This window comes from Triticum aestivum, chromosome 2A (genome assembly GCF_018294505.1).
Source record: "Triticum aestivum cultivar Chinese Spring chromosome 2A, IWGSC CS RefSeq v2.1, whole genome shotgun sequence".
NCBI classification, from domain to species: Eukaryota; Viridiplantae; Streptophyta; class Magnoliopsida; order Poales; family Poaceae; genus Triticum; species Triticum aestivum.
In genome coordinates, this window is record NC_057797.1 from 474,354,854 (window position 1) to 474,378,973 (window position 24,120).

General features: G+C 45.9%; 1 protein-coding gene across 1 annotated transcript in view; it reads right to left on the reverse strand.

Annotated features, from left to right (window-relative positions):
• Window positions 1–15,592, reverse strand: part of LOC123191713 (uncharacterized) — a 61,861-nt gene extending 46,269 nt beyond the window's left edge. The window contains exons 1-2 of the mRNA XM_044604347.1: window positions 15,205–15,592; window positions 12,710–12,768 (exon numbers count right to left, since the gene is read on the reverse strand). Coding sequence (XP_044460282.1) covers window positions 12,710–12,768; window positions 15,205–15,583 — 438 coding nt within the window. The 5' untranslated portion in view covers window positions 15,584–15,592. The remainder of the gene's footprint in view (window positions 1–12,709; window positions 12,769–15,204) is intronic.
• Between the last annotated feature and the right edge of the window lie 8,528 nt (window positions 15,593–24,120).

Here is a 24,120-nt window from a genome sequence, read left to right on the forward strand (position 1 = left end):
CACAAAAAAACTGGGTTGTGGCCATGGACCCAGCTGTCAGCCTCTCCATGTACACTACTCTTCTGATGGAAGTCGGTCGTTGACCACATTGACCATGCCGCGCCGAGAGCACCAAGGCGGTGGACGACGGCGAGGCCTAGGAAGGGGACGACACTGAGCCAGGGAAGACGCGGCAGTGGATGCCCACGCGGAGAGGAGTACGAAGGTTCACTAGTTCGGTTGCGGTGTGAGGCTGCCGTCGCCGCAGAATAACAGGGGGTGTGGGTGAGTGGAGGGATGGCCTGGCCAGCGGTGGGAGTAGTGTGGGGGCGGTGAGTCCTCCGCGGCAGCACAGCCGGCCACGGGAGGCAGGAGCAGGCGGCACGACCGGCCCTGCTTTGGGCGGCTGGAGCAAGAAGACCAAAGGTTGAAGAAGCACTAAGGCCGTTGGATGGACATCGTACGGTCACTGGAGCTAGAATTGTTCATATTGACTAAGTTGACAAAGCCCTCCCTCCCCCTCAACTTAGTAGGCCCACAAGTTAGCCTCCCACTTTGGTGGGTCCTAGCTGGCAGGGGGGTATTCATTTTTTTTGTGCGCAATACGGAGGCACTTCGTTGCTTGCGAAGATATAGTTGGTGGGTCCGACCTGTCAGCGGAGGGAACGTTTTTTCGCAAAATACAGAGGCCCTTCTGGCGGGCCCCAGATGTCAGGTGGAGGAATCATTATTTTGCGCGTAATAAGGAGGCATTTCCTTGTGTGCGGCCGTGGACCCAGCTGTCAGCCTCTCCATGTACAGTCTACTTTTGATGGATGTCGTTCGTTGACCATGTTGACCACGCCGCATCGAGAGTGCCAGGGCGGTGGACGACGGCGAGGCCTACGAAGGGAACGACATGGAGCCGGGGAAGACACGACAGTGGCTACCCACGCGGTGGAGAGTACGAGGGTTGACTGGTTCGGTTGTCGTTGCCGAAAAATAACAGGAGGTGTGGGTGAGTAGAGGGATAGATAGGCCAGGGATGTGAGTATATGATGGGGCCGTGAGGCCTGCCCGGCAGCACAGCCGGCCACGAGAGGCGGGAGCAGACGGTTCCGACGGCGCTGGTTTGGGCGGCTGGGGCAGGAAGATCACAGACTGAAGAAGCACGATTGCCGTTAGATTAACATCTAACGGTCTGACGCTGGTAGAGTCAATTGTTGACTAAGATTCTTTTTTGATAAGCCTTGTATACGCATGAACTTAGTAGGCCCACAAGTCAGCCTCCAAATCTGTGGCAGACAACATAGAGCCCATTTGCTATTTTTTTAATAATTTGCAGCCCATTTGCTAATTCTTAAGTAATTTATTACAACCCATTTTCTGCCCAGGACCACGGTCAAAAAGTTCAACCTTATTTTACATATTTCGGTGGAGTACAAACTTTTGTAATCCCGAAATGATAAACATTTTTTAATAATTTATTGATTTTCCAAAAAAATTGTTTTGTTTTTGTAAGTAAATAAGACGTGGGACAATTTAGTTGGTTTAAGGGAAAACCAGTGGTAAAAAAATCAGTGCTGGGAGGGAAGACAACAACAAAAATAAGGATGTAAATATGAAAACATTATGTATTTTCGATATAATGATATGTGTATATGAATTAGTAAAACTACAGGTAGAGATTAGAAAACGGATGTAGGACATGCGTTTCAACAGGAAAATAGAACTAGACTGTGTGTTTGATTCAGTAAAAACGTGCATGCGGATGTTGTAAGACAAAATATAACTCACGCTGGCGGGCCAGAGGCCAGTAGATACCTGCTGGATCTTTGTGCCCCGTTGTCGTCATGGGCTGGGCCTGTTAAAAACAAAACCAAGCCTGGACAGTCTACAGCCCAGTTGAAACTTGATCGACCTGAAAAAACAATATACGTGCTCAATAAACGAGAGAATTCTGCAAGTACAAACTGATAACTGGGATGCAGCATGGATATTGTTTTTTCATCGTGATAATAAGATCATGCGCTTGTTTCGAAAAATTTGGAGAACTGGGAATTCGAATGGCAGGTGCTTATGCTACCCGTCAAATAAAAATCAGGTGCCTGAAAATTCGTTTCAAAACAAATGATTCAGCTTTATATCCACGTCGACCCTCGGCATGACGGTTGGAAGCAAATGCAAAGTTCATACCAAAAGATCGTTAACAACAATACCAACTTGCGGACGACAAGGTAGTACAAGTACGAATACCAAACTAACTTATAATATTTTTACTCCTGGCCCTAGTGTTCGTCTGGTAGAAAATCTTGCAGAGGACCAGCTCCCGCTCCTTCTCTTGCTCCAGGTCCCCGAGGTGGTACTGGTGCATCACCCAGTTGGTCCTCTGCTGGTCGAAATTCTTATTGGTGTGCAGCACCAGAACCTTTTTGCTGCCCGTCTGTCGGCCGTTGACCATCACCGGCAAGGTATTGCCGGTGTTGTGCCACATCGCAAGCATGCCGCACTCCGACTGTATCTTGCGACGTGTCCACGTGCCCCTTTTGAACGCCCTGGAATTGCGCTGGAAGAAATGCTTGCTTAGGCCACTCACTGTGATACCTGCAGTATTATCGAATACAGGTTTTAGTGTACGTAGTTGGCATTTTCATAACATCTTTGGCATGTTGCAGTCACTTGTTTCACTTTTATTAACTGGCAAATTGTAATTGCTTTACCAGGTCTGCATCTAAAAAGAAAAATAGAGCTAGAAACAAAGGAATATGTTTGTGCAAGTAGACGACCGATCGGTGTCTTACCTGGAAGTTTCCCAACATGGGTGTAGCATATAGCGTGCTCGCTGTCGATGGTTGGTATGAACAAATCGATGAGAGGGTGAGATCTCGCGCTGTCAGCACTCACTTTGGCCTCAAGGTGCTCGATCAGCTCCTGATCCGTGGGATCAAACTTGTCGCTAGCCGGCAGCACCGGCCAATCTTTCTTTGACTTGCATGGTTAATTCCAGTTATATGGTACTCAATGTATGATCAATCGACTGTTTTAAGTGAATGGTGAAAGATTTCGACAGATAAGTGGTACTCCAAATATGAAGTCCAGAATACCCAAAAACGCCGCCAGGTTCTTATGTCACCTCACGCGCAGCGTGTTGTCACGTCAATTCAATGTGTGGGCATGATGAATAATTTGACCGACGTATACTAGTACTACTACTGTACTACTTACTAGTCATATTTAGTGTCACATTTTAACCATATGTTTAACTAACAAGTACACATTTGAAGCCTAAGTGATATATATGTATATATATATATATATACTACACAACATCTCCATCATCATTATTAGTACATCATGCGCAGGTGAGTTAGGATGCACTTGATCCCAGAAAGGTATCTATCCTTCAAACCAGAGGAGTGCTTCAAACTAACAACAATACATAATATCCAACAAAAGAGGGTCGTGCTACAGCAGCAGAATACATGGCTCAGTCTACATATCAGTACGAATCAAGTTGTGCATATTTGCTATTGGCATGAACCACATCGCCGCATGTCGGGTTTGCAAAAGCCATCTATCTCATGAAAGCTTGATGCCTTTCACACACTGAAGATTATCTGGCAACAAGTTGTGTCGATGAATCTCTAGATATGGTGATTCATGAAACCCATGGTATGATGTGTAAACACAGCCCCCCTGGCAAATAGAAGTTGCATAGCACGGTAATCATCGCCAATGATATGATCGATGATTGGTTGGATGATCGAATAATTGAGCCTGAGGAACATGTAGTGGTTGCTGACGTTGTAAACCCGCCTCCAGTTGAATACGCCTGGCCCAACGGAGCTGGGATCTTTCTCGAACACGAAGCAGCCATAGCCATCAATGTCACGAACGCCCTAGGCATTGTACTGCATGTGGTTTGATGAAATGGTTTGGTCAATTTGGTACGTGCAAATGAGCATCAAATGACCACCGTCAGCTGAACGAGCGATAAACCACCACCCATCGACCGGTATGATTCCAGGCTCCGGAGTCATGAAGGCCAACGCATTTGCGTCTGCTGCAATAATTCAAATTGGAGACCAAAAGGAAAAAAATAAACAATCATGTTCAGAGTATGTGTGGAATTAAGATTATTATAACAGTGACACATATCATAGACAGAGAATTGCAATGTCGTGGTCATAATCATACCCCAAGTTAAAAAAAATAAGCCAATGGCTTTCATATTCTAGCAATATATCATGGTTCAAACATCACGTAACAATGAGAGGAAAATAGATATGACAGGGCCTACTCATATTCTACCATAACACTTACTACAGTTATCATATCAACTCTAAGCAATAACATGCATTGTTATAAAAATCCTGGAAATGAGAGTAACATATAGCAATCATGAGGTTATACTCATAATATCTATTCTAACAATCATTAGATACCGATTGTTCTCATATCAACTCTAACAATAACATGTGTGGTCATAAAAATCTAGGAAATGAGAGGAACATATAGCAATGATGTGGTTATAGACATACTATATATTCTAAATTTGTAATAATGAACATGCAGTCGTATTCTTAAGGTAAAGATGAGATGAGATAGAACAATTACACGACGATAGATTCCACCAGTATAGGCAGCCAATCTGTGCGTCGACCGCATAAATGGTGCCATCATGCACTATAGCATCAGACATAAGTGTTGGGTAAAGAGGATCGACGATGAGCCATAACCATGTATGGCGACCGGATTCTAGATAGACTAATCCCATGTTGAACACGGCAATGAGCTTGTAATCCATGTAGTCTTCTGATGGTGTGGGCACTTCGCAGATTACAACCTTCAGCAAACAGAGGTCAGGCCAAAAGCTCGACGTGTCTCGTGCATAGTAGGCAGGAGTGTCCGGCGGGCTGTGAGGCTCGATGGCGGTGGTATCCAAAGATGGAAGGGTGATCTCTCGCTGGGTGTAGATATCCATGAGATGCCACAGACTACTAGATTGGTGGATGAGGACGATCCAGTTGGCCTTCATGCCCGCCCAGTAGTGGCCGTGCATGAACGACATGTGGACGGGTACTGGTAGCATGTCGAGGGGCACCATGGCAACCTCCGTAGGATCGTCAAGTCGGTGTTTGGGCCACCTGCGAGGATCGAGCATCAGCAAGTAGGGTGTCTTGAAAAGAGCCGGCCAGTTGCAGACGAGTAGACAGTACAAAGACACCGAGCATGCAGCCAGACGGATGGTGCTGAGTATGTCCATAGATCACAGATCGGCTCCAAGAGAACACCGGGGAAGGAATTCCAATCGCGGCTCTGCGTGTCAGTCGATTCTGCCATTGGGGTTTTCGGTGCCTGCTAGCCAGCGGGGAAGCGGATTCGGGCGGGCGGGCGAAGAAGCTTCTCCTCGTGTGGCCGAGCAATGAGCGGGGAGATATGGTACGCGCGAGTTACCAAGGAAGATAGCGCGGGCGGGCGAGCAGAGAGCATGGGGAAATGGTATGCGGCCGACGATGGGGAAGAGAGGAGGAAGAAGAAGAGAGGAAGAAGAAGAGTGGAAGACGGGGAAGAAAGAGCATTAAATCTCAATTCTACTACTACTACCAGGATATACCGTCCTTCGGAGTGTAAATAGTTACACCGATGACATATGTGTCTACCACAAGAGGGCCCATATGTCAGTTAATGGAGGACAGAAGCGTGCTCTACTGGCAAACATGATGGCAGTACTGGGTAAGGCTGATTGAGTAACACCAACACGCTGGTTCAGCTTATTAATTAAGTGTCCTATCTGCTGCAGCGTGTATTGTCACTTCACTGCGAAGACTAGTTGAATAGTTCTCTCTGACCGAGATGGGGAATAATGGATCACGAAGACTTCCTTTCTACATTATCCCTATGCCTCTACACTCACTTCACTCATTTTGCTCCGTATGTAGTCACTTGTTGAAATCTCTAGAAAGACAAATACTCCATATTTGGGAACAAAGGGAGGATTTTACTTTGTATTTGGGAACAGAGGGAGGATTTTACTCTGTATTTGGGAACAGAGGGAGTATCACCATATGGAGGGAACAGATGAAGCTTGAAATATGAACATGTCAATGGGAGGGAGTAAGCCCCATGCATGCATGCAACATGCAACACTCACACGTACACATGGGCAAACGCAACACTCAGCACCCATGCGGCACACATCACACGAGCAACACACACGCTCACGCTCAAGTGCTCAACCTACTCCCTACGTCCGTGAAAGACTGTACATTTAGAGATTTACACATTGACTAGGGCATAATTAACGCCCAAAAGTAGCAGACTTATGTGTGCATGCGACCATTGAGAGAATAAGATTAAATGAAGGTCGTTGCATGCTCTAATTAAGGATAGACATGTAGCCTATACCTAGAGCACAAGTTGGTGCATTAGTCAATCAATATCGATTTAGATTAAAGGCTAAATGCATTGGAAGTGTAGATGTACTACACTCTTTGTTGTTTAGCTAATTTCTTTGCTCTGCCAACTCACAGGTGGGACCCAGAAACCAGGTGACAATTTAACCAGTCAACAAAGTGCCACATCGACTATGTGGCCGGTCAGTAGGGTGCAATACGGTGCTCTACGATGAGCTAGTGATCGTATAATCACCGCAAAACTATATATAGTGACCGTAAAGAGCATATTGTTACATACATTGACCGCCAGTGTATTTTTCTCGTTTCAAATTAAGCCTATTAACCGGAAAGGACGCAGTATGGACTAGTACTAGTACTGCTTTGATGTGTCCCGTCAACTCGCCAAATGAGGAGAAGCTTGCTTACTACGCCTCTCCCTCGCCCACGCGCGCGGTGGTTCATAGGACGAGGAGAGGGTTTTGACTACAGCGCCCTCTCCCTCGCCCTCGCCCTCGCGGTGGACGTGCAGCAGTTCAATCGGTGTCAGATTGCCAGAAGCATAATGTGTATTGTAGTATCATCATTGTTGGACCTTCCGAAGAGGCGAAGAGCCAAGTGCAAGGTTCACACGAGTACGAACTGTTGAACCTCCCGAAGAGGCAAAGAGGCAAGCGCAAGGTTTTATAGGAGTTGTCATCCTAGTAGGAGCGTACTACAACTATAGCGAACGATGCTACTGTATGATGCCGCCACATCACATATATCCAAAGTTGTGCCACCTTTTTCTTCTCAAAGAGCATGTTGGAGCCCGTGCAACAACCACACAAGTTGCACGTATGCATAACACATTTACTAGTAATAAATTCTAAAGGACAAGTGCTTGTATGCCACACAAGTTCATCTCCAATTCATGTGATAAATTTGTGCATGACTAGTCTACATATATTCACAGCGCTACCGTTCACAATTTACCGTACTCCACTTACACGTTATAGATGGGCTACATGTCCTCCTCCAGGTTCCAGTCCCAGGTGTTCTTCATGGATGGCACGATCCATAGCGATGGGCAACGGGAATCATTGTCGCAGCTTTCTAGTCTGGTTCCACACGATGGAGACTCATCCAAGCTGAAGCGGCATAAATCAGGGATAGCGTGTCCCAGGATGTCGTTCATCCGGCGGTGCGCACTGAAGACACAACCATGCTTCATGAACGGTAGGCCTTCCGTGTCGTGCACGGAAGGTGGCATCCGCTTCACAATGGGGTAGCTATCCCCAATGAAAAGCGAGTACTCTCCAATAGTGTTCCTCGGCACCCACGTAGCATCACGGGGGTCGAACTCGGCGTCGTTCATCTGGTACACGTGGCATCTCAGATCTGGACACATGGTGACGTACATAGTTAAGGTCCATGCATAATAATGTTGTGCTCAAATATGGCGATCAGTAATACTATGCAGCAAATAGTACTACTCCGATATAGAGGAAGTAAAATAACCGGCTTATTATATATAGCCACTCTTGGCTACATGGATGAGATAGTAAGACATGGAAAAACAAAAATGGTGGCAGCTAGTGGGTTCAAGTCTTCAAGGGCCTAGCTAGCTATACACGTCCTCCAAGGTAAAAGTACTCCTACTAGTACGTAAGTAGAGTACTAGTACAACAATGAAAGAGAAGGCGAGAGGGTTAAAAATGGAATACCTGGGTAGATGGTGACAGTCCGATCGTGGTAGATTGTGTGACCATGTTGCACATCAGTGGTACCATGTGTAATGACTGCTAAGATAGTTGATCCCAATATGCCAAAGTCAGCTACAAGGTTCCAGGTTCGACCGAATTGCGGATGCAAATGCACATCCAGGATCGATGATCTTATTTTGATCGCGGGATGACTGGTCCCTGCAAAATAATGGAGTACCGTTAGGGATGCAAATGATGGTTTGTGCATTCCGTTTGTAATCTCCCGTACCGTAGGATGGCAACCAGATGAAACAAGTCCCCTGGCTTGTCACCGTGGAGATGCGGCCTAGATGGCGCACGACGTCTTCAAACGTGTAGGGGTACAAATCTGCCGCCGCCAACATGCGCTGGCCTCTGTTGTTACTGCCTCTTGCATTGATGGCAATCCTTATGTCGAACACGGCGATGAGATAGTAATCGTCGTAGCCGCGTCGCTTTGTCGGCGGGTCCGCAATTGCTATCTTCTTCAATCTGATGTAGGCATCATCATATGTATTCAAGCCCAGCCAGTCCGGAAGGCTGGTCCCAATGGTGGAGAAGGGGTTTACCCGAACGGCCGCACTGCTGTGGATGTTGTGCAAAATGATGGTGGTATCCGTCCGGAGGTATGCAAGCCAATCTTCGTTGGCACCGACCTAGACCTATATATAAGACGGTGGGCAATAGAGAAATTACGGGATGGAAATGGAATAACTAAGTACTACATGATCAAACTCCATTACTGACCTGCTCATCGGACAAAATCCGACTACCTCTCAACGTCGACAACTCTAGCGGAGTCAACGTGCAACCATGGCCAGGGAGCGGTGCACTGTTCGAAGGATTGTCCCATAGAAGAACCTTCTCCTCGAGGACGCATGGAAGACCAACAAGCATGGCCTTTTCCCAAGCCTTTTTAAGCACCGTCTTGAAAAAGTTGGTGCAGGAAGCACCGAGTCTTGCGGCGGTGAGGACGTCGGAGCAGCGTGCAATTTCTCCCAGAGGATCGTCGTCCAAGGTCTCCCAGCCCCGACGAGGAGGAGAACCGCCTGGCGAATCCATGGGAGTAGCGACAAACTGCCTTCTCTTCGGGGGGGAGGGGAACTGGCGAGGAGGAGATAAGAGCGTATTAACCACAGGGCCGCGTCCCTTCCAACTGTAGATCATTCCTTAGCGAAGGGGTGAGGCTATTATTTACTACTAGTACTAGCATTATGGGACGTTATGGGATTGCATTATACTGTAAATAATAGCACTAGTAAGAAATTTTTGGCACTAGCTAGTAGTTTTTGGCGTGGGTTAAGAAATTTTGGGTATGTTTTTGCTATTTTTTGTACACGCCAACTAGTGTCAAAAAACGTCTTACGTTATTGACGGAGAAGTACGTACTCGTACTGTAGCAGTACTAGTACTACTTTCTTAACTAGTAGTGCGATGTACTGTACTTCTAGTATAGTGCACCAGTTTTGAACTCTTGAATCTCAGGGCCAAGGAGCTATAGTTGGAAGTGGAGGGTACTACCTACTGTTCTCTAGAACCATCATTGTACAATCAATGCAGGGAAAGTACACCTGCGTAGTGGCCTAGTGGGTACTCTCGATGCTCTATTCAGCCGCTCCTCTCACGTAGCTGGCCTACTCAGCCGCTCCTCTCATGCACACACTAGCAGCCTGTTTATTAGCGACGGTTACCGCGGGGGCAGAACATTTGAGTTATTTGATACAGGGAGACTAGGCTTTTCACTTCCATTTGTCGAGGTGTAATGGATCTCGTCGAACTTTGTTAGTAGTTCCTTCTTTATGAATGAGATGAAGCAAAGCTTTTCCCTCCGTTTAAAAAAACATGTCAAGAGGAATTTCTTTTATAGTAGAGCCGATAATGGCGTGAAGTCCATGCGTGCAACGCCACAAGCTACAGAGTAGTAGTAGAGCACTTTACGTACAGAGCCATATTGCACAGTTCCCAATGCCCCGTTAGGCTTTTTCGGCTCCTCAGGCTTAATTGGGAGGCGCTAGTTTAAATATGCTACTAGATGATGAGGAAGCTGCAAGTGAGGTGCGGCTAGGGTGAGCACGCGAGCCACGAGATGCTGGGAAGGAAAACCCGTTCATGTGGCTAGGCTATCCAGTGCACCCAGATTGTGGTGTCACATGTCCGTTTGACTTCAAAACTCAAACTACCCATGTAAAATATTGGCTCACAACGAAGTTACTATTTAAAAAAAAGGCCTCCATGCGTTCGGCCGGGATCGAACCCACAGAACGAGGTATACACTCCCGCGACCACTAGTAGTACTCGTTGGAGTACAACGCAACCTAGAATTGCCTTTTGTCGCTAGAAGTACGTTGTTCCTTACAAGAAACCCCTAATAATGCAAGAAACCACTAATAATGCCAAGAAACTACTACCACTTGCATACGTGGTAGACTTAAGATAAGACTTCCTTATCAACCATGGTACATGCACTTACCAACCAGCCCTACCAAGAAACGACTACTCTACAAAGTGTCGTTGTAGGCACGTTTCAACCCATGGCCCTGTTTGGATACATTTGTTGTCAATCTAACCCTGCAACCCAAACACCACTTTGGTTAGAGTTAGTTCAGGGTTAGAATCTAACCTCTAACTTAGAGTATCCAAACAGGGCCCATGTCGCCCATTAAGTCAACGCCTTCTATTCGCCCGGGCGTTATGACTTGTGAGACCTACATGTCATTCTGCACAAAAAATCCCCGAGTGACCTCCTACCTCCAGCTTGTCCACCTAGTCATCCTCGGCCATGGGACACAGCTACCGCCGCCGGCATAAGGTGAGGTCAAAACCGCCGGCGGTGCGGAGCCCATCTTGTGGCAGCCCGGATGCCAGCACCGTCCGGCGCTCGCAGCCGCTAGCTACCAAGATAGCTCCGTCTAGCTGCTTGTCTGCAAGGTTTGCTAGCTAGATTGGCATGGCGGCGCGGCGGCTTGCTCGCGCACGCCGTGCTAAGGCCAGCCATCTGGCTCGAGCGAAGGCGAGCGCGGCGGCTTTCTCACTCGTAAGTCACACTCGGGCCAGCCTGCCAACCCGTGCGCAGGCCAGCGTGGTGTCCGGCCCGTCCGGCGGAGCGGCGGCCAACTCGCTCATCATCGGCGCCATCGGCGAACACGCATCAGTACTGTTTGAAGTAATGTTCAGGAAAAATAATGATTTGAGGGGGAATAACAGGATAGAAGGTCAGATGTGGGTCCCTTGTGTCAACGGTCAAACAAAATGTGTTGGTTTAAGCCGTCTTGTCAGCACAGACGTGTGGGCCAACCCTGTCATAAATGGGTTTAAACTAACTTAATCGGTAGGTAGTAGTTTTTGGCGTGGATTAAGAAATTTTGGGTATGTTTTTGCTATTTTTTGTACAATAGATTCTTCCTAGGGCTGGTTGTATCGCCGCCGAGAATCAGGTACTATTATCCAACGGCCGGCGCCTACGTTCACTTTCTTAGCATAAGCACCGCACCTTTGAATTTCTTCAGGGCATCATTCAGTTTTTCATGAGATGCGTTATTCTGCTTGCACCTATAGGGCCATACTTCTGGAAGTGAACATATTACATGTGCTAAATTACATACCATTGCACATATAGTTAATATGCTTTAGTTTTGTCCTAAGTATTACTGTACTTCCTAGATATCACTGCCTACTATTTTACTTCTTGCATGCTATATTTATGATAATGGTGTTGTTCTGATGCCACATGTTGGTTCCATCAGACTGCTTCATGTTCTCTATGCTTAATTACACGTCAACAAACTAGCATGTGGTTCCGCTGGTTTTTGTTTGTTTTACCCTACATTTTCTGATGCTAGCTATTACATCACTGCTACGAGCCTCTGTTCATTACTTTTTTGTGTGTTCTTGATCTTCCCAAGTTGCATGACTAATTTGATGCTTTTATTAAGTATGGAGCTGCCAACCCCATCAAGCAAAATATTTGTTCTTTTGGGGCTGGTGCCTCGAACAAGCATAAAAATAGAGGGAAGCAGATATATTGTCGTGTATGCACACACCCTTCTTTCATTAGTTTAGATGAACCATTAATGATCAATTCGAACCAGTGCATGCAATTAAAATTAATTTTACCTAAATAGAGGGTGCAGAATAAACTACAACAAGTAGATTTGCAACCACGGGATGCTGACGATATCTTCAAAGAACATTACAACAGCAGCGAGGCTTCACAACAACATATGGTAAGCCAATGTGTTTTAGTACATGTGAAATGTAATGCGTGTGGGTTGCTTTCTTGGCTTGTGCCCTTGTGACGCCCCCAATTTGACCGTACACTAATCATACATGCAAACGTGTGCGATCAAGATCAAAGACTCACTGGAAGATATCACAACACAACTCTACCAATAAAAATAAGTCATACAAGCATCATATTACAAGCCAGGGGCCTCGAGGGCTCAAATACCAGAGCTCGATCATAGACGAGTCAGCGGAAGCAACAATATCTGAGTACAGACATAAGTTAAACAAGTTTGCCTTAAGAAGGCTAGCACAAATTGGGATACAGATCGAAAGAGGCGCAGGCCTCCTGCCTGGGATCCTCCTAAACGACTCCTGGTCGCCGTCAGCGGCCTGCACGTAGTAGTAGGCACCTCCCGAGTAGTAGCAGTCGTCATCGACAGTGGCGTCTGGCTCCTGGACTCCAACGTCTGGTCACAACAAACGGGTATAGAAAGGGGAAAAAGGGGGAGCAAAGCAACCGCGAGTACTCATGCAAAGTACTCGCAAGCAAGGAGCTACACTACATATGTATGCATTGGTATCAAATGGAAAAGGGTAGTATATGTGGACTGAACTGCAGAATGCCGGAATAAGAGGGGGATAGCTAGTCCTATCGAAGACTATGCTTCTGGTAACCTCCATCTTGCAGCAGAAGAAGAGAGTAGATGGTAAGTTCACCAAGTAACATCGCATAGCATAATTCTACCCGATGATCCTTCCCTCGTCGCCCTGTGAGAGAGCGATCATCGGTTGTATCTGGCACTTGGAAGGATGGGTTTTATTAAGTATCCGGTTCTAGTTCTCATAAGGTCAAGGTACAACTCCAAGTCGTCCTGTTACTGAAGATCACGACTATTCGAATAGATTAACTTCCCTGTAGGGGTGCACCACATTTCTCAACACGCTCGATCCCCTTTGTCCGGACACACCTGTCGGGGTCATGCCCGGCCTCGGAAGATCAACACGTCGCAGCCCTACCTAGGCACAATAGAGAGGTTAGCACGCCGGTCTAAATCCTATGGCGCAGGGGTCTGGGCCCATCGCCCATTGCACACCTGCACGTTGCGTACGCAGCCGGTGAGCAGACCTAGCCTCCCTTATACAAGAGCAGGCGTTCCAGTCCAACCCGGCATGCGTCGCTCAGTCGCTGACGTCACGAAGGTTTCGGCTGATACCACGACGTCGAGTGTCCATAACTGTTCCCGTGTAGTTGGTTAGTGTGTATAGGCCAGTAGCCAGACTCAGATCAAAAACCCAGATCTCGTTAACCGTGTTATTTTGAAGTAACCACGAACGCCGACCAAGGCCAGGCCCACCTCTCTCCTAGGTAGTCTCCACCTGCCCTATCGCTCCGCCACAAAGTAACAGTCGGGGGCCGTCGGGAACCCAGGCACACCACTACTTCGGTGGAACCACCTGCCCCTTCAGCCCCCAACATCGGAATCACTTGCGGGTACTCAACGAGCCGGCCCGAGTTTACTCACAACATGTATTATGTGTAATATGTAGTATATACCCGTGATCAACACCCGCCGTGATCATGACCCGATAGTATAGCATGGCAGACTGACAAGAATGTAGGGCCACTGATGATAAACTAGCATCCTATACTAAGCATTTAGGATTACAGGTAAGGTATCAATAGCTGTAGCAATAATGACAGGCTATGCATCAGAATAGTATTAACGGAAAGTAGTAACATGCTACACTACTCTAATGCAAGCAGTAGAGAGAGAATAGGCGATATCTGGTGATAAGGGGGGCTGCCTGGTTGCTCTGGCAAGAAGGGTCGTCAACACCGTAGTCGACAACAGGGGTACCAGCAACGGTCTCGGGGTCTACCGGAAAGAAGTAACGGAGGGGAACACAATAAATAACAGTGCAATCAAAGCATCACAAGGCATAACATGACAATACGCGGTGATAGGGGTGACCTAACACGGTAGGAGGGGATACCGGCTAAGGGGGGAAACATCCGGGAATGTATTCCTGGTGTTCCGCTTTTTCGGACAGATGAACCAGAGGTGGATTGTTGCATGATCGCTATGCTAGGGACGTGTGGCGGACGAACGGACTACATATTCGGATTCGTCTCGTCGTTCTGAGCAACTTTCATGTACAAAGTATTTTCATCCAAGCTACGGATATTTTTCTATGATTTTGCAAAGTTTTCACAATTTTCTGAATTTTTGTATCTAGTATAAAAATCCGAATTGACCAAGTCAAATTTGACTAGTCAAAGGGGCAAGTGTGGCCCACATGTAAGTGTCACATGGGCAATTTAATTAGTCTAAACAAATTTAAACTAGTGGGGCCACATGTCATCTATACATTAGTCTATTTATACCACTAATCTAATCCTAAACTAATCTATCCCTAATTACTTAAGCCGGCCAGAGGCACAGCCGGCTGTGCACATTGTGCATGCGTGCACAGCCATGGCCAAGCAGCCGCAACGGCCAGCGGTAGCAGCAGGCAGCACTAAGCGGCAGGAGCAGAGGAGCAGGTAGCGGCAAAGCAGCAACGGGTAGCAGGCAGGGCAAGGAGCAGCAACAGGCAGCCGCCGGGGCGAGCGGCTGCAGGCAACATCAGTATGCAGCAACAGAAGCAAGCGGCGGGAAGCAGCGGCTAGAGCGCAGCAGCGGGGAAGGAGGGGTTGGGCGCGGCCCGCGGGCGCGCGCACAGGCAAGGGCTCGCGGGCAGGGGAGCGGCGGAGGTCGCGGCCAGGAGTAGCACACGAGCAGCAGCTGAGTACGTACACAGGAGCTCGGGCTCCAGTCATGGTGGCCATGGACGAGAACAGGGGCGGCGCCTAACGGGGTGGATTGAAGTTGGGAACGAGGGGAATCGGTCGGGGACCTCACCTCGAACCTGTAGAGGTGCAAAGCAAGCTCGGGGAAGGCTTGGAGGTGACAAATCGAAGCGGCGATGAGCGGCGGCCGGAGGTGGAAGATCACTCGATGCAGGCGATGTAGTGGCTCCGAGCTCCAACGGGTGGCAGTAGAGGAAGTAGCGGGCGACGACGGAGTCCAGGGGCACGACCTCAGGCTTCGAGGATGACAGGGAGCGCGCGAATGACGACGGCCATGGCGGTGGTGGTTCGGGTGTGTGCGGGGAGGAAGAGAACGGTGCGAGGGGGAAGGGGTGCGGGGGAATGAGGGCTAGGTCAAGCCGAGGGGAAGCGGGGGTGCCTTGTATACTGACGGGGGTGCGGCGGATGGCCGACATGTGGAGGGGCGCCATGGGGATGGCCTCCACGCAGCATCCAGTCCCTGTAGCGAGAGGTAGGAGACGCTTGGGAGGTTGGGCTGGGCCTCTAGTTTTCCTCTACATAGTGGGCCAAAAGTGCACGTAGCATTTTCAGTTTTACCTTTCTTTAGGAAAAAAAACATAGCTACTGTTTTCTATTTAGCACGGTCATGAGATGCGTTTAGTTCCAAAATAAAATTTTCACATAATAACTATGTAATATTTTGAAGTACCTCACCAAGTGTCATGCCATCTTGAAATGTTGTTTTTAAATTAGGTTTCAATTTAATTGATCCACTTAAGTGGTGTTGGTCCATTTTGAAAAATAGATAAGGGCATTTTGTTGGGTTCGACATGACATTTGTATAAATGGATTTTTTTAACATTAATACGAACATTTTATTCTAGTGTTCGTGAAATTATTTATAGACTTTAAATTTTATATTCGATTTTGGACCAATTGAGAGTGGCATTATTTTTCTAAATGCAACTTAATAACAATGACCATTATGACACCGCGGGTTAATTAGCATAACATGCTATTAGGGTCTGGGGGTGTCACAGCCCTCAACCTGTAATCCTACAGAATAACAAATAGGTTAGTTGTCTGCTTTGCTGTATTGCTTGATTCGAATGCTTGTTTGTTACTCCCTTCGTTCCAAATTACTCGTCGCAGAAATGGATGTATCTAGAACTAAAATACATCTAGATACATCCATACCCGCGACAAGTAATTCGGAACGGAGAGAGTACTTGTTACGCTATACCTGAGTTGGCCAATATGTCAGTGGTGCCTGCTGTACTATCGTAAAGAAATGCATGCCTAGTTCATTTGAGTCCTTAAATTTTCCTCTGAACTTCATCACAAGACTATCTTCGTAGTTTGTATGAGGCCACACTGTTAAGTGCTTTCTCAGATTATTTCAACTGCTTAGATGCCTTGGCAACTTAAATATAGCGGTGGTACACTCCCTTTCAACTAGGGATGTCAATTGGGTCCCGTTTAATCCCGATTAAAGTCCACTAGTGGTATGATAGTTCAAAAGAGTTTTTTTTTGTTTTTTTGAGGAAAATGAAACAGGGATCTAGCAAAAACTAACTAGATGGGACTGGCGGATGACATTTATTTTCCACTTACATCCCTAGTTTCATCTTACCATTTTAATTTCTTTTCGGCCGATGCTGCTTCGAACCATTTAAATATAGCTTGCCATGCTCGGCAATAATTCGTATGTCGTTTACCATGTAAGCTTACTGCCTGGATCATGCAACAACTATCTCTTACTTATGTCCACCAGAAACCTTTCAGGATGCCGTTCACACTTGGACACAATGTACAACCCCAGAATCTATTTGTGGAAGCAGTGCGCCATCCATGTTACCAGATGGTAGCAGTTCAGAGGCAACACCGCCGGAGAGCAGTCTGAGCACAGATATTATAGTTCTTGAGGCTCTACTAGAGGCAGAAAGAGATAGTGTGCCTGCCATGAATGAGGTAATCTCGATCTTGAAGCTGGAAATTATGCAATTAGCTGCATGCATTATGCAAGCAACCCAAGAATTGGAGGAAGTAAGAATGTTGCATTTGAAGACGGAGGACGTCCTGCTCCTTCTGCTATCTAAAGCCCAAGGTAATCCCAGTCCTTCTTTAGATAGCAGTTGAAATTGTCATTGGATTATTGTACTTGCATGTTGTGTCATGTCTCTGAATGGATTATGTTGTAAGACCCCATATGTTGTCCATGTGTTGTAAAGATCCAAATTTTTTAGGCGAGGTAATCCTCAGTACTTGTATGATTGACATAAGGTGAACTGTTTTTCGTGTGAGCATATTGTATTGGATGAAATAACTGTTTGACTCAAAGTGTATCCAACCTACTGAATTCGAAGATCACGTCATTTCTAAATCATAATCATATATAAAGGTGGAATAAATCTTTGTTGTGGTTTTGAAGAAATAAATAACGAAACGTAGAATTATCTGTGGATATTCATAATCGAATAAAAATTGGATTTGGACTTAGTTGCCAGGGCCCAGGGAAAACGTGAATGCTAATTCTCCCAAGTTTTGAACGAAGTGGCTAAACACCCACTATCTTTTGTGGGCTACCCGAAGCAAGTGTTTGCGAGATGGAAATTACTGTCTACCCCTGACACTTGACATCCTTATCGACCGGATTTACACTGTTGTCGATAGGGGTGGACTAGTGACTTCAATCAGACGTGACACGACGGCCTCTGAGCCCAATCAGACACGGTGGGCGCCAAACGTGGGCAGCAAAACACATTTGATTCAAGCTCGTTCGAAAAACATGTGTCTCTCCCTCCATTTCCCCATTCATCCACGGTGGGCGACAAAACAAACTCTCCTCGTCCGAAATCGATGCATGCTAATATTTAAAATTGGGGTAGATGTGTAACTTCCCTCAGACATGACACAACTGCCCTACTTGTCAGCCCCGTTCATACACTGTGAGCGCCAACCATGGGCGGCAAAACACCCTCTCCTCGCCCGAAATTGTTACCGGCAAATATTTGGGAGATACGAGATTACCGTCCTATCCCCAACCGACGTGATGTCCGAAATTTTAAACGGGGGATAAGTTCGTAACTTTCCCACATTTCAGACAAGCGCGTCCCAAAGTTTGAGATCCCCCCTCCCCCTCCATTTCCCCATTCATACACCGTCGGCGCCACGACAACCTCCCCACTACGGCCAACCTCCTCCGTCCGCCACCCCATCCTCCACCTTGCCGGAGCCACTACCCCTACCCCGTCGTCCACTGCAAGAGATGGACGTCTCTCATCCACGGCGCCGGACCAGGATCCTTTCATCACGTCGTCTTGCTTCATCGGCGCCGTCGTCCACTTTGTCGTTGCCGCTCCTACGACCGCCTCGTCCACGGCAACAGGATTTATCCCCCAACCCGGCCGTCTTCCATCTAAAGTCTTCTTCCCCGCCGTCGACAACCATCGCACCCGCAGCACCCTCAACGTATCAGCAGGGGCCTACACGGCGTCGCAAGAGAGGTGGTACTCTTCCATATGTGCTGAAGTTATTGATCTCACCCAGAAAATAGATCTTAAATTGTTTATTGTACTTTTCTTGTCCGTACCAAATCGTAGTGGCTAGTTGAATGCAAACATTGGTTGCGAAGTAGCTTTGTCCGGTTTGCACCTTCAGATCCGCCATGTCATGGTCACTATACTCGTAATGCTTATGGTTTCCCCCCTTTACATTCACTACCATCATCGTAGGTGCTTCACTGCTTCATGTCGTGCTAGCACTGCTCCTCAAGACCTCAACCCATCAAGCGAAACAACATGCCACTCATAATTCCAAAGCTTACCTGTTGAAATACGAATATGATATGATGCTCATATTACTAAAATAGAGAACGTTTAATTGGTCACCTAATGTTCCTATATTCGTTTCAAAAAGCATGTGCGCCACCCACTGGTCCAGTTAGTTCCACTTTCCTGATTTTACTTGATGCTTAGGGTTTTCCCCTTTTATCTACTCTACTATGATCTGCATAGGTGCTTTCTATCATACTAGCATTACTCCACCCTTCAAGCTAAACAACACAACACTCAAAATTCCAAAGCTTAGTTGTTCAAATATGATTGTGATATGATACTGATATTAGTTAACAGACACATTTAATTGGTTAGCTAAAGGTCCCACTTGAGTTTCCAAATGCATGTCACGACATATAGAGAGACAGCATAATTGCATTTCTTTGTCACTTCTTGACTGTAATTTCTTGTCCATACCAAATCTTAGTTGTTATTTCAAAGCAAATATCGGCTGCTAACTACCCTTTGTGTGGTTTGCAGCTTTAGATCTGCCATCCCACTGCCACGGTCAACACTATACTCATCATGCTTACGGTTTCCCCATTTTATGATGACCACGATCAGCCTACGTGGTTCGTGTCATAATAGCACTGCTCCACCCATCGAGCTAAACAAGCTTAGTTGTACAAATTCAAATATGCTATCATGTTGATATTAGTAAAACTGAGAGATGTTTAATTGGTCAGCTAAATGTTCCTACTTTAGTTTCGAAATGCATGTGAGCCACATATGGAGAGACCGGAAGGAATAGTATTTCTCTGTGTGCTCTGGTTCATCATGGGTGGCCAACCGACATTGTATAGGAAGACTTGTAATATCTTCAATCTGCTTGCTCTTCTGCTCTTCTTTAAGATGATCCTCTTCTCTTGCGGTCGACAGGTCAGGTCGAGTTATTCTCCCTTAGTATATTTTGAATCTGTCAGGTTAGGTCGACTTGTTCTTCTTTACTATATGTTGAAGCTGTCATCTGCGAAGTATCATCACTTCTGGAGCTCTCATATTTTGAGCAGTAGGCCACATTATATTAATGCACACACCAAATTACATCATGCATGGCACCTCTTAGAAGGATTGCAGAGATAGCACAAAGGGGTTTACAGGGAGGAAGTATTGGATTAGAATCACTTATGCATTACAAAGATAATCTCACTTGTTTTTATGTTTCCATGCATGTCAGGTATTGAACATTATCAAAATGAATATGAGAATGGGCGCACGAGAGGAATATTGCAGAACAATCCACTGGCTAACAAACTTGGCATGGTGGAGGATGGCCTATCTTATTCACCCATCAAGGTGCATGCTCTAACTTGGCAAGGTTGTATTGGTCGCACATATTTTGCATCTGACCTCTTGCATTACTTCTACTTTGTTACACCATCTGCTTAGTTTAAGCATCATATATGAGTATATGCCATACCTATCCATTTTCTGTACATATTCCATGTGTCGTTGTCGGTGTCAAAACCGGCGGATCTCGGGTAGGGGGTCCCGAACTGTGCGTCTAAGGCGGATGGTAACAGGAGGCAGGGGACACGATGTTTTACCCAGGTTCGGGCCCTCTTGATGGAGGTAAAACCCTACGTCCTGCTTGATTATTCTTGATAATATGTGTAGTACAAGAGTTGATCTACCACGAGATCGGAGAGGCTAAACCCTAGAAGCTAGCCTATGGTATGATGTCCTATGGACTAAAACCCTCCGGTTTATATAGACACCGGAGGGGGCTAGGGTTACACAAGGTCGGTTACAAAGGAGGAGATATACATATTTGTATTGCCTAGCTTGCCTTCCACGCCAAGTAGAGTCCCATCCGGATACGGGACGAAGTCTTCAATCTTGTATCTTCATAGTCCAACAGTCCGGCCAAAGGATATAATCCGGCTGTCCGGAGACCCCCTAATCCAGGACTCCCTCAGTCGTCATACTATGTTTTTCAGCCAAATGTTGTTCTTTCGTAATAGATGTCCAAAAGGAAGAGGGTGATTGCATATCTTCAAGGAGTACAAACTAGGTATTTGGAAAAAGGTAGTGATACATGTTAAATCAGATAGATCAGCAGCCATAGAAAACACATGCCCAACTGTAGTAGACTTTACCCCTACTCTAGTGGCCAAACCCCTATTAGAACTGCTGACAACCCAGTGTCAGGTACTGTCTATGATATCAATTCAAAATTTGAACTCCAAAATTTCTGCATGTATCTTACCTTCTCTCTTGTATGAAAACTAATTTCGGATGAATCTCCTTGCTCAAAGGATCATAGGATCTCACGACAATACTGGGCTCTGCATTGCTCTTGTCAGTACCTCTTGCCCTTTGTCAGCATACTTACACTCATTGTTGTTTGATTATGTAGCATCATTGTAAATGTTCGCTTCTTTATCCTCCCTTTGCTTGAAATTATAAGATCTATATTTACTCTTAGATAAATGTAGAATTAACACAATGGTTATGAAGGTTTGGATTGCTCATGTAAGTACCTGTTGTCATGTACTCCCTCTGTATCGAATTAATTGTTTATCAATTGGATGTATTTAGAACTTAATAGTGCTAGATACATCCATTTGAGCGACAACTAATAACGGACGATGGTGGTATTACTGTACATGCATCGCGAGATAGTTGATTGTCTAGCATTACTCTACATCTTATCTGCCCTGCCCTCCACTTTCTCCAAATTATCATATCTACATTTACTCTTACCAAAATGTTGAATAATGCCAATGCCACTGCACACGTTGACGTGTGCATTCCTTTTGTCAGTACCTTTTGCCTTGTAACACTGTACTTAATTAATTGCTATTTGATTATGTATCATCAGTCTGCACCTGAGCTTCATTATCCTCTATTTCTTCCAATATTATATGATCTATATTTACTCTTTGCAAAATGTAGAATAATGGCAACGCTTATAAAGAATTTTCTTTTGGGAATTTATTGAATTATCTTTCCATCAACATGGAGAAGGGCTTTGCCCAGCCCGTGTTAACATGTAATGTAAGTTCATCCTTCTTAAGCCTTCAAACTTTGTTCTAGTATAGATTTGGATAGGCATCATTTCCTCCACTGCTGTTTACATCTGATTGGATGTTTGCAACAACTACCTGTTTTAAATTGTAGTTGTAAAAACATGTTCCTTATGCAGAATAGATCAATTTATTTGCTTATGTAATTGTGAAACCTGTTACGTGTCTCCTTGTTTCTCTTTCAGAGTCGTATCTCTTATGCCAGACAAAACTTTAGGAAAGATAGTGAGCCAGACCATCTTGAGGACAGCGAGATGACCCCAAGGTCCTGTCTTGATGAAGACAGCGAGTTGAAGCTACTCACCAGCAGGTGTGAGACAACCTCTGTGCAGTCGCTGCCTCAATCAGTTCGACTTCTTCAGTCTCAACTTAAAGCGGAAAGGCTTGCTTCAGCTTAGCTCCAACTTGAAGTCAAAGATGTAATGAAGATGTCAGGGGACTGCCTTGCGCACTATGGTACCATACAGCTAGGGATGAAGCATCTATCATTGACACAACTGAGGTCTCATAAGCTTGTTTGGCTGCTTGCGGGGCCCGAGCTTGCCAGGTCTAGTGCCTTCTGAAGTGCTCTTAGTTTTGTATATTCTTTTGTCGGCGCGTTTATATGCACTGGTGGCGACCTTTGATGCCCAGTGTATGTAATCCACGGTCATGTTGCGCTTTACTATCACCGGTAGCGAACTTTGATTCCCAGTGGATGTAATATGCCGTAATTTCTTTGTTGTATAGTCTAGATTTATTCTTTGGTCGGTATGCTGTAATTTAGGCCGGAAGGTTCAGTGGATCTCAGTTTTGTCGGTCTTCAGGCCGGCCCGTTACTCATATGGGCCAAAATGTGGGCCTATAATCATCTTGGGCCATTAGCAGGTCTAAACCTATAGTAGTTTCCCGCCTTTAACAGGCCATGGGCTACATATTTACTATAGTGAGGTTGTGCACGCTAAATGTATGAGTTCAGGCCCTTCGCGGAGGAAGTAACAACCCTACGTCTCGGTGCCCGGAGGCTCGGTTGATTGGAATATGCGTGAAGTTACAGGGGGTGCGAACTCTTGTGCCAGAGGAGGGGGTGGCTTATATAGAGTGCGCCAGGACCCCAGCCATCCCACATTACAAGGGTTGAATGTACATAAAGAGAGGGCATTACTGGTAACGCCAGTATTAAAGTGATATAAATGATCCTTAAATCTACGGAGTGAATTCCTGTCCGTTGTCGTTCAGGATGACTTTAGGCCTTCTATGCTCTGAGTGGTTTCTTGTATGGTCGAGTGATGATATGCTTGTCGAATGGAATTGGGGTGTCCGAGTGGAGGTGTTGGTCGAGTGGGTATGCACTCAATTAATTCCAGTCGGTAGAATTTACTGTCCTTTGATTGTCCTTTGACTGTAGGTCTGCGTCCTTGGGAGGGGTGCTTAGATCAGGTCTATTGCCCTACCCTAGGTGCATGGTGTCGTCAGCAGGTATGCCCGAGGATGTTATCAAGAAGAAGGTCTTCCCTTGTAACATCCCAAATTTTCTATTTGGAATGTTATACATAGGTCATTCATGCATATCATATTTTATTGCATTTTCGTTACGCAATCCTCGAAACCCTAAGAAACTCAAGGACCCTCGGAGAGAGTTGGGGATTTCCCGGTTTTCATATTTGATTTTTATCAAATAATGAAACGAGGATTTTGATTTAAATTATTTCTCTTCGAAAAATATTTCATATTAAAAATATATGACAGGAGATAATATGACTTCTCCAACATAATTGAAATATTAGAGGAAAAATATTAAAATCATTTATTTGATTTTATTTGGATTTTATTTGCATTAGAAAAAATGCACGTTTTCAAAAATTGCATTTTAGGGCCAAGAAAATGTTCATCTCGTCCTAAAAATTTTATTTAGGCGGTGAAAATTTGTTTTTGAATTTTTAGATTTTTATTTTATTTTCTAAGATTTTATTTCTGTCGGCGAAATTGTTTTTTTAGTTCCAGCCGACTGGGCCGAAACCCAACCGGGCCGCCGGCCCAACCGCCCGCGTCGCCGCCTTCCTCGCGAACGCGCACGCCGCCGCCGACTCGGACGAGGAGTCTGAGCCGGACTCCACCGCCGGCGCCTTAGCCCCTCCCCCAAGCCGCCCGCCCCGCCCCCTT